The 15,435-nt window shown below is 43.6% G+C and overlaps 1 protein-coding gene across 1 annotated transcript in view; it reads right to left on the reverse strand.

The window, feature by feature from the left end:
• Window positions 1-117: 117 nt before the first annotated feature.
• ADAM17 (ADAM metallopeptidase domain 17) overlaps window positions 118-15,435 on the reverse strand; it is a 34,585-nt gene continuing 19,267 nt past the window's right edge. The window contains exons 8-19 of the mRNA XM_071741883.1: window positions 15,234-15,347; window positions 14,565-14,709; window positions 13,964-14,052; window positions 11,724-11,876; window positions 9,851-10,050; window positions 8,830-8,933; window positions 8,026-8,160; window positions 6,172-6,302; window positions 5,057-5,135; window positions 4,041-4,129; window positions 3,326-3,382; window positions 118-2,144 (exon numbers count right to left, since the gene is read on the reverse strand). Coding sequence (XP_071597984.1) covers window positions 1,794-2,144; window positions 3,326-3,382; window positions 4,041-4,129; window positions 5,057-5,135; window positions 6,172-6,302; window positions 8,026-8,160; window positions 8,830-8,933; window positions 9,851-10,050; window positions 11,724-11,876; window positions 13,964-14,052; window positions 14,565-14,709; window positions 15,234-15,347 — 1,647 coding nt within the window. The 3' untranslated portion in view covers window positions 118-1,793. The remainder of the gene's footprint in view (window positions 2,145-3,325; window positions 3,383-4,040; window positions 4,130-5,056; window positions 5,136-6,171; window positions 6,303-8,025; window positions 8,161-8,829; window positions 8,934-9,850; window positions 10,051-11,723; window positions 11,877-13,963; window positions 14,053-14,564; window positions 14,710-15,233; window positions 15,348-15,435) is intronic.

Genomic DNA, 15,435 nt, shown 5'->3' on the forward strand with positions numbered 1-15,435 from the left:
GAAGCAACCTGCTCCTGCCTGGCTGCATGCCAAGCTTTTAACTCTGGGTTTGACACATGGAGAATTCAGATCTTTTCTAGGACTGCACAGAAACAGCACTTGCTTAACAGATTGCTATTATTTTTTAATATAAAAAGGTTTTATTGTATTGGGAATTTAAATTAATCCTCACACGTGTACTTTGCACTGAATCAAAAAAGAAAACCCAAACAACAACAAAATAAAACCCAAACAAAGTTCAAAACCAGTATACAAAATACAACAGCTAGTCAAATAGGAATACCATAAGGCACACGTTCAAGTATTAGTGTAACAAGTATCCTTGGGTAGGGAGGAGAGGGGGTTACTCCTGCAAACCTTTCAGAGCACAGATTTGGATCCTTTTCCTCACATGTAAAAACACAAAGGCTTTTTCTGCCCCTGCAGTTGCCCTGTGGCTGAGCACAGCTTGTAACAGCTAAAATGGTTCTACCTTTGGTCAGTTTCATTTTATGTCAGTTTCATCAACAGATGACTATGGGAGAAAACAGATGACAGAATTAGGATGCTGCTTTACCACTACAGCACTTGCTCTGTGACTCCACTGTGTCAGTCCATCTGCTACTAAGCTACAACAACTCCCACAGCAGCCCCAGCTCACCTTAACAGATCTCCAGGTCCAGAGGGCACCATCAAGTTACCAGCTTCTAATGTCACAGTGTACTACCAGTGGGAATTTGGATTCATGAAGTCTTCTCTTTATACTTGCCCTGTTAGTATAACAAAGGTTTTTTTCTTTTTCAATAGAATTCACAACTGTAACCAATGCCCCCCTGCAATTGAGTGAATTCTGGCCCCCCAATTTATTTATGCAACAGGAGCTTCCAAAGGTCACAAAAACCCTGAAAACTGAGGCTCAGCTCTTTTAATATCTCAACAATAGTATTACCTATTTCAAAAGAACATTTGGAGAAACCTTTTTGCACTGAAGCAACCACTGTAAACAGCTGGTTAAAACAGTCCTCATCTGTATAGATTACTTCTCCATTTATAATTCTTTCCCCTGCACCTACAGCACACAAGCCTCTAAGTGCAGAGTGGGACACTTCCAACAAAAGCCTTTCTCTGCAATGGAGACACAAAGGCAAGACCTCTCTGCTAGACACAAGAGTTTCATCTCGGAGGAAGGTACAAGATGTAACAGCCTCTGTGTGACCCTTACTTTTATTTATTTAGAAGCTGTATATCTTAAGCTTCTTGATGCTGATTATGTATCTTCATTTAAAGCTGTGAGACTGTATTTCTGCTTCTTTAGTCTCATTCTGTTCTCAAGGCATCTGCTTAGTTTCACTTCTATGTACCTCAAACTGCTCAATTATCTGCTCTTAATGGAACACACTGCAGTGTTTTCATTTTGTTTTTAAAAGCCCCTTAATTTTGTCTATCAGTGCTGTCAGACTACAAAACATTAAATTATAAAAAAGGCTGATATACACACTCCAATATCCAGCAGGATTATTTGGTTTTGCACCACAGGTTGAAGGAAATGTTAAAGGTCAAGGAAATAGAAAAACAAATCCAAAAAGCTTTAAAAACAAGCCAGTTTTAGTTTGGATTTTCCTTTTTAAAAGATATAATGCTCTAATGTAATTTAAGGAAGGTCATACACATGACCAGCATCTGCAGTAGGTCACTTCCTTATTTCTCCCACTCCCTCACAAAAATATATACATATATTTATATTTATATAAATGAAATGGTTTTAGATCCTTGTTTTGCAGACACAAGTCATATATTTAGAAGGCAGCAAGACACTAGCATTCTGTTTCTTTGCTGTCCACCCGGTTCTGGCGCTGTAGTTTAAAGGATGAGGCTTTCTCACTCCTAATGACAGGATGGTCTGTCAAGTCCTCAAAAGATTTGGCAGCTGAGCTGCTGTTTGGGAAAGGGTCCTTCTCAAACCCATCCTCATCAATGTGAGAGTCAGTGCTTGGGTCCTCCTGAATCGTGTCCATTCTTTGGTGGTCCTGTTTGGGCGCCGCGGGGGCGGTGGGCACGGCTGTGATGGGCTGCAGGGGCTGGTGCCTGCTCGTCGTCTGCGCCGCAGGGAAGGGCTTGATGATTCGAACAGAGGCAGAGTCCAGGCTGCTGAGCATCTCCACATTCTGCAAGACAAAAGCAGCCACGTCAGTGGGACAAACAACCAAGATCTAGGCCGGGGTTCAGCCTGGGCACTATTCACAAACAGGCAATGGATGCCTTCTGAGGAACACCTGCACCTGGTGGAACCATTGCAAGGCTCCACTCCCAGCAGAGATGTGCTGACTGCCCCATGCACCTCAGGCTGAACCCACTGCACTGCCTTGGAACAAGAGTTACAGTGTGGACTTTACATTATCTTTACACTGACTGAAGAGCAAGGTAGCATCCAACAGAAGTAATATCTTGCATTGGTTTTATCTCGAGAAATCCAGCTAGGTTAAGCACAAAAGTCAAAAAGGCCATATGTCTCTGCTTGTTCCTTTTCCTTATAAAACACCAGGGATTTCAGCCTCACTGGGACAGAGCTGATGGCTCAGTCCCACCTCCCTTGGGGCCCAGCACTGCTCTGGCAATACCTGGGCTGGAAATGCAGGGTCAAGCCAGATGACTTTGACAGCTCAGTGCAGAGGAAGTCAAAGATACAACTTATTCCACAGTTCCAGCCCAAAGAGTTCCCTGTTTCATGTGCCAGAAGCTGTGCTGAACACAGGGTCAAAGACTGGAGAAGCCACTGTGAAACCACACAACTTCTGCAACTCAAATTAAATCCCATTGACTTCTGCTTCTATTTGACCATGGTTTGGAAAATATGCAGAGATTACTGCATGTTAAATTTATCTACACAAATCTTAGAAAATGCTAATACGGGGCAGGATGTTTACCCGCTACCAGTACCCCATTTCCCAACTGCTCAGTTCTCAGCAGATCCAAAAGACTTAAGATTTTGTTTGCTAAACTATTGCTGGTGCAAGGAGCCCATTAACTACCTGTGCTCTGTTGCTACATCTGCGGCTCCCTGCCCCAGAGCTGCAGCTGCTGCTGTGAGAGCTGCTCTGTCAGCACAGTACAGCTCTCACAGAAAGGAAGAACCGGACACCACGAGCTGCAGGGCTTGATGTATTGAACACAGGCTTGCTCATGAAAACTGTTTCCCCTCAAATTGATTCATCCACCCACAGCGTGAGGCACAGGGCTCCAGGTCCATCATCACTTTTTTTATGAATACACCGCACAGCCCTTGGGTTCAGCCTCTAAATACACACTGGATAACTTTCTGCCAATTCATATTCAGACAGCAACTTACGCTGGGGCAAAACAAAGACTTTGTGTTCTCCTCATACTGCTTGTCCAATTTCTTGTCCTATTGGAAAACAAACAAAAGGAAACCAAAACACACACACACAAAATAAGAAAGTTAGTTTCCCAATTGCAAGCTCCCTGTTTCCCTGCAGGGACACAGCAGAGTGTGGGGCTCTTTCCCCTTTCCCTACATCCCATGCCTTCCCTTCTGTCCCAGGAGTGCTCATGAGGGCAGCAACCATCTGCTCTGACCTCTCAGCATCATGACACATGCCCACACTCTCAGTTGCTGTAAGCTCCCTCTCTTTTACTATCCACCCAAGCTCAACCAAGACCACTTTCTGCTCAGGGTCTGCCCACAGAATGTGGATGACTGATACTCAGCAGGGCTTCAGAACACTTTGACTATAATAGAAGTTAACAAAATGAAACTTGGGTAGAATTTGGGAGGCAGAGGAAGAAAATCTGCCCAGGAAAGAATGAGAAGAGCTCCAAGGAACAGTTAAGGCACTGGGTCTGCCTCATCCTGGCAGAGTTTAGCCAGAGTTTTGCCTACTGGAGGAGCAGCAGCAAGTCTTACTTATGCTGAATTCCCCCCTTTGAATTTGCTAAAAGCTTCCCATCACCTTCTCCCACAGACACCTGCCATTGTATGCATAAAGGGTGTTCTCTTACAGCTCAGTCCAACAGAGCAGTCATCTTAAAGGCAGATTACTCACCACACAATGCACAAGGATGCTGAGAGGAATCCAAAATAGTAACGAGAAGACAAGCACAGAGCCCACTATATTATCCGCTAGGAACTTCCCTGTGAAATCAGTTGAAATCTGTTAGTTACCTACCAAATACTGTTTCATGAACATACACATCTATCCCCATTCTGCAGCCACTGCAAGCCAAGCCACAGAATTGCTCCAAGAAGCACAGGCTGCAGGACTAGGCAAAGATAAAAGAAATTATACAAGTTTAGAAAATTTGATCAAATGTGTTAACAATAGCAGGTTTTTTCCTCTGTTCTGCTCTGACGAGAAACACTGACAGGCTGTAACATTTGAGTTGATCTGGAACAGGCTATATTGAGCTACTCAAGCTGTCTCTCTCAAAATGCACAGGGCACCTTGTGAGTCTGTTACCAAATTCTGCTTTTACAGTCAGGTGATAACCACTTGCCTCCACAAACAAAACGTGTGAGCAGAGATACACAAACTGCCTCTACCTGGGCAGGCCACACAGCTTTAACAATTACCAAGCTACTTGCTTGGTGTGCACAGTGGGAATGAAGACTGAGGAGGTCCACTCACAGTCCCTGGGCAGTCAGTGCAGAAATAAATTTTTCCTCACCCAGTCTGTTGACATTTAAATCCACCGAGAGCTCCAAAATCTACATATACTACACCAAATCTAGCTGACTTCTAAAGAGACTATTATTTTCTAGATGACCTGTTCCTAAATACTTCTTCGTATTCAGACAAGAAACTATCATCTCCTTTACAAGCATGGAAAATGCCTAGAAAGTTAACAGAGTGAAAAAATGCAAAATGATCCCCCATCTTCTCAGCTTTAAAAGGTAAGATCAGTACTGTTAAACCTTAGGTAAAATATACACATCAGAAGCACAGCTACTAGCTACCCTCATGTATAAGTGAGTACAACCAGTAAGCTCCTTCTGAGGTTTTAGACGTTCATGTAATGAACTAAAAAAAAACAGCCTGAAGGATATGGTTACATAGCTTACCAAAAGTATTGATGCTGAGCTGGTCTATAAAATCCCAAAATCGTTCAATCACATCCTGTACTTGCTTCTCACATTTGCCCTGCAAAAGTAAACACAAAACAATCCTATGCTAAGTGTTAACTGCTGCCTTTATGGAGAGGGAAGAAGACACAAAGATGGTAAGGAAACAAAATCTACAGACACAGTAGCACTTGACACACGTTCTGAATACAGGTTTGCACTCATGCTCAGTAGCAGCGTTCCATTTTTATTGCCTTTATTTTTGGCAAAACACTTTCAATTCTATTGCTGTCTGAAACGAGTGATGTTTTAATGCCTGAAGCATGCAAAAGCCACCCTACCATTGCCCCGTTTTAGGGGACATAAAACTGATTTTTCTGGAGACATCTGAGCACTGGAAGCCTCAGTTCCCACTGCCCACTGAAGAGGCTGCAGCTCTCAGGAATCCCAGGTTACAGACAGATGCCCAGACCTGCCTGTGCTGGTTTAGCACAGTAGATCACTGGTCTTTCAGATCTGCCAGCAGAAGGGCTGAGGTGTGCCCTCTCAAAATTTATTTCTGTTTAGCTTTGACTGCTGGGGTGTGCAGGTGATGTGCCCGTCCATGAAGCTGTACCATGGAAACAGTCACCAAGTGTCAGCAACCCATCAGCTTCCCTGCCATGGGCTCACTGTCCCTTTCAGATACTGCCAGCTAGATTTTCATGTGATTGCTCCCTAGCCTGGATTATTTTAGTCCAAATTAACTGAGCTAACACGAACAACTGAAATACCAAGCACTGCAAACCTAGATGAGTTTATGGCAGTGCTCATTCACCTCCTCTGCATAAACTGCCAGCTGGCTGAGTTGTGGGGAGCAGCAGAAGGGGGTAATAACCAATGGCAGAAGGTAACAGCTTCACTGTGCACAGGTGTCTGCAGAACTAATTTCCACCTGTAGTCACAGACACCCTTTAGTATTACCCCATGGAGAGGTACTTACACACAGCATCACCATGCTCAGCAGCTCGCCAAGCTTCCTTTTCTCTTTACCAGCACAGAGGTCTCACAGAGGCCTCCCCAACACCCACAACTGAAGCAGAGGAAGCAGTGCACTGACACCTGGAAAAACTTACATTTGAGTCACAGAAGCCCACAGTGCAAGGCTTCCCCTTGCGCAGGAACAGGAACTGCTCGTTAGCATCGACGTACGGGACACACCTATCCTGCTCGTCCCGGCAGCACACCTTGCAGGAATTATCTGTTTCTGTAATAAAGCAACAAACTCATTCCTCAGAAGCACCAACAGTCACCTGCAAGCAGTAAACAGCAGATGCATAACCCCACGTGTTCACTGGCTGTGCTCCTGCCCAGCTTCCCCACAGGAAAGGCAGGACTGCGAGAGCCACTCTGATGGCCAAGCATGAAACTCAACTAAATGCCCTGTGCAATGTGTTAGGGACAGTCAGACAGAGCTCTCTAAGCTGATACCCTAACACTGCAGCAATCAACAGGCAGGTGAAGGGGTTCTTTGGGTCCTTCTCCTTAGCTGTGCTCCCCCATCTCAAACAGTGGAACTCACAGTACTTCCCTGAACTGTCCCTGTGAAGCCTTCCTCCTGTTCCCAGCTCCTTCGGGAGCTAAGATGGAGAAAGCAAGCAAACAGTAAAGCTTATTGACAGTAGTATATGACAGGCAGGTTTGCAGTAGCTGGGGGCTGGACTCAGGGATCCTGGATTCTCAAGGCACTTCATACAATATGCATTTATAGAACCACAAAATGGCTTGGGTTAGAAGGGACCTTAAAGATCACCTAGTCCCAACCCCCTTTCATTGGCAGGGACATCTCCCACTAAACCAGACTGCTCAAAGTCCCACCCAATCTGGCCTTGAACATTTCCAAGGATGGGGCATCCACAGCTCCCCTGGGCAACCTGTGCCAGTGCCTCTTTAACCTCTTCTAAGTCTCTACCCACTTGTTGGAGGCTACCACTCCTTTGCAAGATGCCTGGTCCAGAGTTTGGTTGGGATCTCATTACAATCAGAGAACAGTCAGAATTCCCTTCCTGTCTGTCTGCAGCAGAGCAAACGGAAGGTGGAAGAGCGCCCTCTCCTTTATCTGGAGTGTCAGATTGTTTAGTGCCTGGTCACCAGCAGTGTGCCCTGGTGGTCAAGATGGCCAACAGCATTCTGGCCTCTACCAGAAAGTGGCCAGCAGGGCCAGGGAAGTGATTGTCCCCCTGCACTCAGCACTGGTGAGGCTGCACCTCAAGTACTGTGTTCAGTTTTGGTCCCCTCACTACAAGAAAGACATTGAGATACTGGAGCAAGTCCAAAGAAAGGTAACAAAGGTGAAGGGTCTGGACAACAAGTCTTATGAGCAGCAGCTGAGGGAACTGGGGTGGTTTAGCCTGAAGAAAAGGCTGAGGGGAAATCTATCATTCTCTACAACTACCTGAAAGGAGGTTGTAGCAAGGTGGGGGGCTGTGTCTTCTCCCTAGCAACAGCTGATATAATACAGTGAAATGGCCTTAAATTGTGCCAGGAGAGGTCTATACTGTACACTAGGAAAAAATTCTTCACTGAAAGGGTTATTGAGCACTGGAACAAGCTGCCCAGGGAAGTGGTTGAGCCACCATCCCTGGAGGAATTTAAAAGACAAGTAGACATGGGACTTAGGGATGAGGTTTTGTGGGACTTGGCAGTGTTAGGTTTACAGTTGAACTCAATGATCCTAAAGATTTTTTCCATCCTAAAGGATTCTATAATTTTAAGTCTCATCTTAATGTCTTCACACACGGACCATTAGAGGGCAAGATGACATTTACATTCTTTCTCCAAACAGAAAACACTAGCTTTGAAAAACTGACATTTAAACTTTTTCAGAAACCAGAAACTCTGCCCTCCAACAGATAAGGCCACAGTGAAGCCATCTCTCTCCAAGGAGCAGAGATGAAGCACACACTGCAGTGCAGTCCTGTGTCACCCACCATTGCACGCACACGACCGCAGGTTCTTCTCCCTCTCGCAGAAAGGGACACACTCCCCATCCTTGCACTTCCCCATGTCCACACAGACTGTGTCATCTGGAGCATTCCCTGGTGGAGGGCACTCACTGCTGTTCCCTACGGATGGAGGTCAATAGGGTGGGAGGACTGTGTTAGAGAAAAAGGCAGAGCACCTAATGTGTGCAGAAGAAAAAAGGCAATAAATAAAATCCAGAGTCATGCTTGGGGGAAACCTAATAGCTTGCTCTAGACTTTCATCTGCAGGCTGCCTGCCAGCTTCTCCAAGCAGCAGCAGCTTTGGAGGCCTTCAACAACTTGGGAATTGCAACACTCTGGCAACTCAAGCAGTCGGTAGCAGACCCTAGAGGCACCACCAGCAAAACAGGAGCTCTAATTTGACTCCTTGCCTCCAGAAAAGATTCTGAGGAAGTAAACAAGTGGGAAAGTGAAGCAGGGTTGCAATAATTCCATCCTTTCTATGGCAAGATTCAGCTTTTTCTTGTCCTCCCCAGTGATACACTGTTTTGCTTTTTCTTCTTTTATGGGAAACAAAGAAGAAGAAGAAAAAAAAATGGACATTTTTCATTTTCTTCCAGGCAGTAAATCACCAAGTGACTCCTGAACTACAATGAAACTCATTATAGGGCAATTTTGTGATGCTTAACTGGTCTCTAAAATTACATGTACCGGATGAATAAAGGGCACTAGTTTGAAAGCAGATAGAACAGGACACTGAGCCTGAAGCACTTGGCTAGCTGACGTAAAGGGGACAGAACCATGTCCTACCAGTGCAAAAAGACTCTCCTTTACAAGTGGCATTTATGGCTTCCTGGCATTTCTTCTGTGCACTTTCAAACTGGCAACCTTTACAGCAGGGACTGTTCCGATCACTATGAAAAGATCAAAATGGAAGGAGGAAATATGAAGCCTTTTTTTTTTTTTTTTTTAAAAAAAATCAACCCGCAACCACCTTTCTACATACTCATTCACTCTTCATTTACCTAATGTAAAAGCATTGAGAAAGCACAACATATTGAGAGATAACACAGGGATCTGTGCATTTATTCAAGACACCTGGATCCTCTTTTCACTTGCTGTGCAACTTTGGACAAGATCTTCCACTGTTTTCTCCACACTTTTTCCCCCAATCTGCTCTGAAGGTTACTGATCTTTATTCTGCACTCTCTTTATTCTCTTTGTTCTGCATCTAATGCAGGAAGGTCCTTAGCACAAACACACTCATTAAAGTCGAGAGAATTTCTGGCTCAGCAGGAGCTGCATGAGTTCTCTGCTGTTACAAGGCACAGAGCTGAACTCTGAGAAACCAGACTGGGCACTACATTGCAACAGGGCCACGAACACCTCAATGGGTAAGAACAGAAAGAGGACTCATTTAGTGCAGCCACTGTGTTGTCTGCTCCAATACATTTTGCAGCAGTCTTGAAAATAACAGCATGTAATCCCAGTTTAAAGCTCCTTGCAATACAAGCAAAAACTGTATTTGCACAGGAAATATTTATTATTTTTGAATGCCTGATTTTACTCTTAAATATAATAACCACCATCACCTTCAAGCTTGTAGCTCATAGCAGTCATCAGAAAAAGTAACAGAACACTTTAAAAATTAACATATGCAAACAGTGTATGCACATAGCAGCCTTTCCTGAAATCCTATGTCTACACCTGACACATTTAGCCTTAAAGCCAGGAAACAGGTCTGTGCTGCTGCAGGTGGCTTGCAGAGCTTTTAGTCCAGCCCATCACCTCTCTCCCATGTTAAGAGAAGTTGCAGCTTACTTCCCCTTACCTGCATTTGGCACCATCTTTCAGTTTACAGTCTGCAGAGCAGCAGGGATCAGCCTGTTGGTACAAGAGGCCAGGATCACACTCCTCTCCTTCATCCACCCTCGAGTTCCCACACACTTTGTTGTTGCGTTCCTTGAAGCACTCCTGGGCTTTAATCTCTATGGTTCTGTGGATGGATTTTTTGCTGCAGCTTGAGAACATCTGGAGAGTCACAAGAGGAAAAAGCAGCACTGAAGTCTGCACCTTTCTGTCAACAAGTGGCATCACAGACAGCCTCCTTAAGCCTCCAAATTCTGGTGTCTCAGAAAGCAGGTATTTTATACTGCCAGCTTCACACCTTGGAAAAATTTTAAGATGAGAAAGTAACAGTTGGGCCCACAGGAGGAAATTGCTACAATGCAGGAACACCCCCACATGGAGCCTCTCTCAGAGTCAAGGAGCCTGCTCCAGGCCTCCAAGAGCTTCAGGAGCACTAGTGACCACCTCCGGGAAGGGATGCAAAGTTGTAGCAGAAGGGAGAGACTGTGCTGCCTCGTGGCTGGGGGCTAGGGATGAACCACAAGTCAGACCAGACTGCAGACAAATCATTCCTTCCACACCACAAGCTCAAGTTTACAAAACTAAAGAGCATCGTGGCTGTGGCATCTGGCAGTCCCTCTCAAAAAAGAAGAGTTATGGACCACCCATGTGCTATTTGGTACTAAATGTCCTGTATCTCTTGCTTTTAGCAGCACGGGGCCAGAGCAAATTACAAGCAACTAATTAAAAAAGCACCTGGGCATGCTATGAATGCCAGGAGTACTCAGAATCCAAGGATGAGGTTATTTTACAGAGAACCTATGAGATTCCAGTCAGGCTTTGCCTCAAAAGATAACTGGCAACCTGAAGCACTATCTCCCCCTACAACAAATGGCATAAACAGGGGAGGAAGAGAAGGGGGAAGAAATGTTGCCTGGAGCTCTGCATAGGACTGGCCTATCACCCCATGCCACAGAATCCTACAGGTGGTGACACTCTTATCTTTCTTTCTCCCTCTAATGAGTGGGATTAATAATGTATTGTTTCAAGCAGTCTGAGGGACTTGACAAGAGATGGGAGGTGAGGCCTTAAAGCTTGAGAAGAGATAAGAGGCAAGTCATAAAGTCTGAGAAAAAACAGCTCCTGGACAGGCCCAGGTTAGATACTGTTAATGAGGAGAGACAGTTAGGGGAAAACACCTATCCAGAAACTGTTAGTTCTGCTGATGCAGTAGACAGCAAACTCCAATGGAGGCAACCACTTGATGGAACTTTCCAGGCCAAGTCAGGAAGAGCAAAAATTGGCTGCAGCTGTGGTGCAGCAAGAAATGGACAGAAAAGGAAGAGAGACTTTGCCCTTCTCCTAGAATGAGACCATAACCACCCCTCCCACACACACACTTCTTCTATGACATGAGGCCAACAGAACACTCCTGGGGTGGTGACTTTCCTTTCTCTCTCATTCTCTCTCCCTCCCTCTGCCTTAGGGTGATGCTTTTTTTACCTTTGCTTTCTTTTTTTTTTCTCTCTCTCTCTCTCTCTCTCTCTGTAGGATTAGGCTGACAACTATGGTTTTAATGCCTGCCAGTTCTGTCTGTGTTTAATAAAATTGTGTAATTGCACCCAATACTGTGTTATCTTTACTTTCCTTGTGAGATCCAACAAGAATATCCATGTTTCCAGTCTTTGGAACATGACAGAACCCAATAGCATGCAAGTATGTTTTCTTCTTATGGCTAATCCATTACATTTCTGATGGTTTCAAGTGACAGCAATCATGCACTAAATAATTTCCTTGCAAAGGGTCACTGACCACAGTAGAAACCTGTATGTGGAAGCAAAACTATGCAACTATACCTTGTTGTTTTCATGATCTCCACTGACAGCAATTGGATACATCACATATTTCCCTCCCTGGTCTTCAGTGGGGGCACATTCTGGAAGACTATCAGGATCATGTTCTGCTCCAAAGTTATGTCCGAGTTCATGCGTGGTAACCAGGTCAGCCTCCTGTTTTGAACATGAAAAAACCAAAAATGCAATGCTGAAAAAAATTAGTCTGAGAAGGACAAGACAGAAGATCCCAGCTAGTTCCAGGCCACCGCCAAGATACACTGAGAAAGAAAGGCATTTCACTGAACACTGTTTTTTTTTGTTTTTTTAAGAAGTGGGAAACTGAAGGCAGATAAAATCATCTTCCCAAAGTCAAGTTTTCCAGGACTAAATCTGAATATTAAAACACTCTCAAAGGCAAAATGCTGTCCTAGAATACTGATTCAGTAATGTTTTCAATGCAGTGCAGATACTTAAAATACAAAAATTTGCTTTTAAATAGCTAGAAGGCATAAAAAGTTGAAACAAACACAAATCCAAACAAACACCAACTACTAGGATTAGTCAATCTCTTTTTAATGTATCTTGCCATTAGAATTATTCTAAATGGATGATGACACTAGGAATGCTGAATAAGCACTGCAGGATTACAAAGACAGACATCTACAAGTGTGGCCCAACAGGGATGAATTCCAACATCATTTATGCAAGACAGGATTCCTCTGCTGAGAATCCCAAACCTGCTCTGCCTCACTGCACTGTGCACCTCCCTGCAGTGCCTTGACCAACCTTTGGTGTCAATCTCAAAAGGTGACAACCACAAACAAAGCTAGCAAAGAAACAATTTAATCACACACAGAACTGAGCAGTTACAGAGAGAAAAGCAAATCTGAGGGGATAGCTGTCATTTCAACTGCTGTGCAGGCAGAGGAAGGACCAAGCACTGCAACAAGCAGTACCCAGTGTAGGCACAGCTAATGCAACAGTCAGATACAGGAAAGCTGCCCAGAGATCACTCCCATGATTCGTTGTGTTTTTTGTGGGGAAGGGTTTTAAGCAGTTTTTTGGGGTTTTTTTGTCTTTCAAAACCCAAGTGGACACTGAGACACTCTCCCTGTAAAACCAACCCATAATCTGTCTGCTGCCCCATGCCAAGCTTTGTGACTGTCACTGGGAAGACAGAAAACTCAATTTCCTTTGTAATCCAAGGCAGAACTCCAGACTGGAGATTGAACAACAAATGCAAATAGCATGGCAACAGCTAAAGCTCTTTGTTAACATCCCTCTCACACAAAGCTTCACTGTCTTTTTTTTCCTAGCTTCTTGACAGCTTCTGTGCCAAGTTTTAACCCACACATAAATTATGAATTCCCTTTATAATCAGGCTACAGAAAAGCACAGCTGAGAAGTCAGCAGAAGTCAGCAGAAGAGAAATATATCCAACTGCAATGATTTGGTAGATGCAAACACAGGCACTGCTCTGGGATCTTTACGAGTGAGACAAAGCTCATATTCAGGCCTTTATATATAGTATCTCATCAAGTATTAAAAAAAAAAAATCCAGATAACATCCATTTACATTAGGCTTAGTATCACCACTAATAAACCTTGCCTATTACACTGTTCTCTCCTCTACTTATTCAGGGTACACACAAAAAAAACCAAGTAAAGGAATTTTATTAATAAGCCCAAGCTAAACCTGTTACTTTGCCTGCACCATTTTCATTGCTTTACTTTAAAAACAAAAAAGACCAAGTGTAAACAATCCCCCTCAGCATATTGTAGGTGTATGTACATAGCAAACACACAAGTTTTTTCTTATTTGAATCAGCAGAATAATTTCATTCTTTATCTAAAGTGCTTGTTGTATAATACTGCTTGTTTCTGTTTGAGTTTGTTTTTAGTTTGTTTGTTGGGTTTTTTAAAAGCAGAATACATTTAAATTCATCTTCACATATCAAAATCCTGTTTCTATCTGGACAACCACAGCTCCTGTTAGACACTAGCTGTTTCCTCATTCCTGTTCCCCAGCCAATTCAATCTTCAGTTCTATTCAGTCCTGAGCCCCCTTGTCAGCAAGAACAAAATTGATGATTTTGGTTTTGTGACCCACATCCTTGTCTCCAGGGACCTGACTCAATCAGAAAGAGAGCAGATTGTTTCTGAGGCAGCATGGATGCTTGTCAGAACCCCACAGCACACATCACCAACATGCACATGTACGTACCCTGTATGTTCAGGCTCTGCAGAGAGCACTCTCCTACCTTTGTGAGGATGGTCTTCCCATAGTTCTTGGTGCTGGTTAAGCCACTGTTCAGATAGATGTCTTTCTTTGCAATTTGACTATAATAAGCTGTAGGAGTGAGAAAGAAACAAATCAAAAGGGCCCAACATTTTTCTTTGGCTTTAGGATTTTTTGGGTGAGAGCGATGCTTGTTTGGGGATATGAACAGCCTGATTGTTCTCACAGGCTCACCAGTGAGATCCTGCCTCTTGCCAGTTTTTGGAGTGGGGAAATCTTTCAAGCCCAGCACAAACTGCTCATGTATTGCAATAAAGGGGAAAATACAAGAAATTTCCAAGACAACAGCATCTGCCATTCCAGAAGCGCTGCAAGATGCACCCACACAAAGCAGCCCTTGGCCTAGGACCCAGCCAACTTGTTCACACAGACAGCTTAGTGATTTTTATCCTTCCCTTCCTTCTTTCTCCAGCTCCAGCCAAGAAAATGGTTATCTATTCTAGCCAAAACCAACAACAGTTGGTCTAACACATGAAAGTTCTCTGTAAAAGTTGGAGAGGATTAAACACAAATAAAACCTAGTTTTCAACACACAACTGGGACAGGTGAAAAAGAAGCCTTACCTTTGGGACAGATGCCACCGTGGCTGTTTGGTCTGGGAGAGCCAACATAAGCCAGTCCAAGTGTTCCCATGTCAAAATCTTGATATGTGAAGAGATGAGCAAGGCACACGTGAGCTGCTTTCTCAGCAATATCAAAGCTAAATTGCTTTTAAAAAAAATTATGAAAAAAAAAAAAAAGTGAGACACTTCACAGTGCATATTAGAAGACTACAATCAAGAAAAATTATCTAATGAGCCAGACAGGTACCTTCTAGATCTGCATAAGTCAGAAAAAAGCAGCTGTTATCTGCCCCACAGCTGTAGAAAACTACATGAATACCCAAGTACATTGAACACATGCATTTACAAAACATGCCTATTCATTTCTCCTTTTCACTGAGAGGAGAAAACCAAGTATAATAATTTCATGAAGGTCACAAGGCAGCCTGTCTCAGGGTGAGACATATCAGGACTTCCCTTCTGACTCAGGCCAATTCTGATGTGTGCATGTTGTACAATTATGCAATGGAGCCCTTTACCATAGGCTACAGGGCACATCAGCTTGTCTGATTTTGTGTAACATCTACAAGTCATGCAAAGGAAGTACAGGAGTTTCATCTGTTACTACAGAGCAGTTCTATGAATGAGTAATTCTTTAAGTTACACAATTTATCAAGGGTTATAACATACCTCTAGTAGCATTTTCACATCCCAGGCATCTTTCTTATCATCTGGGTAACTTTTTGCCATATTGTAATGCTTTTCTCCATGTTTTACAAGATTTGGCTCATTGTGGATGATAATCTACATTTCAAAAAGGGCAACAACAATGTAGAGGAATTTTGATCAATTTTACAGGTACAGAAAAGCTTTCAATGTAATCTTAAATGTC

The sequence above is a fragment of the Heliangelus exortis genome, chromosome 3 (assembly GCF_036169615.1).
Source record: "Heliangelus exortis chromosome 3, bHelExo1.hap1, whole genome shotgun sequence".
NCBI lineage: Eukaryota > Metazoa > Chordata > Aves > Apodiformes > Trochilidae > Heliangelus > Heliangelus exortis.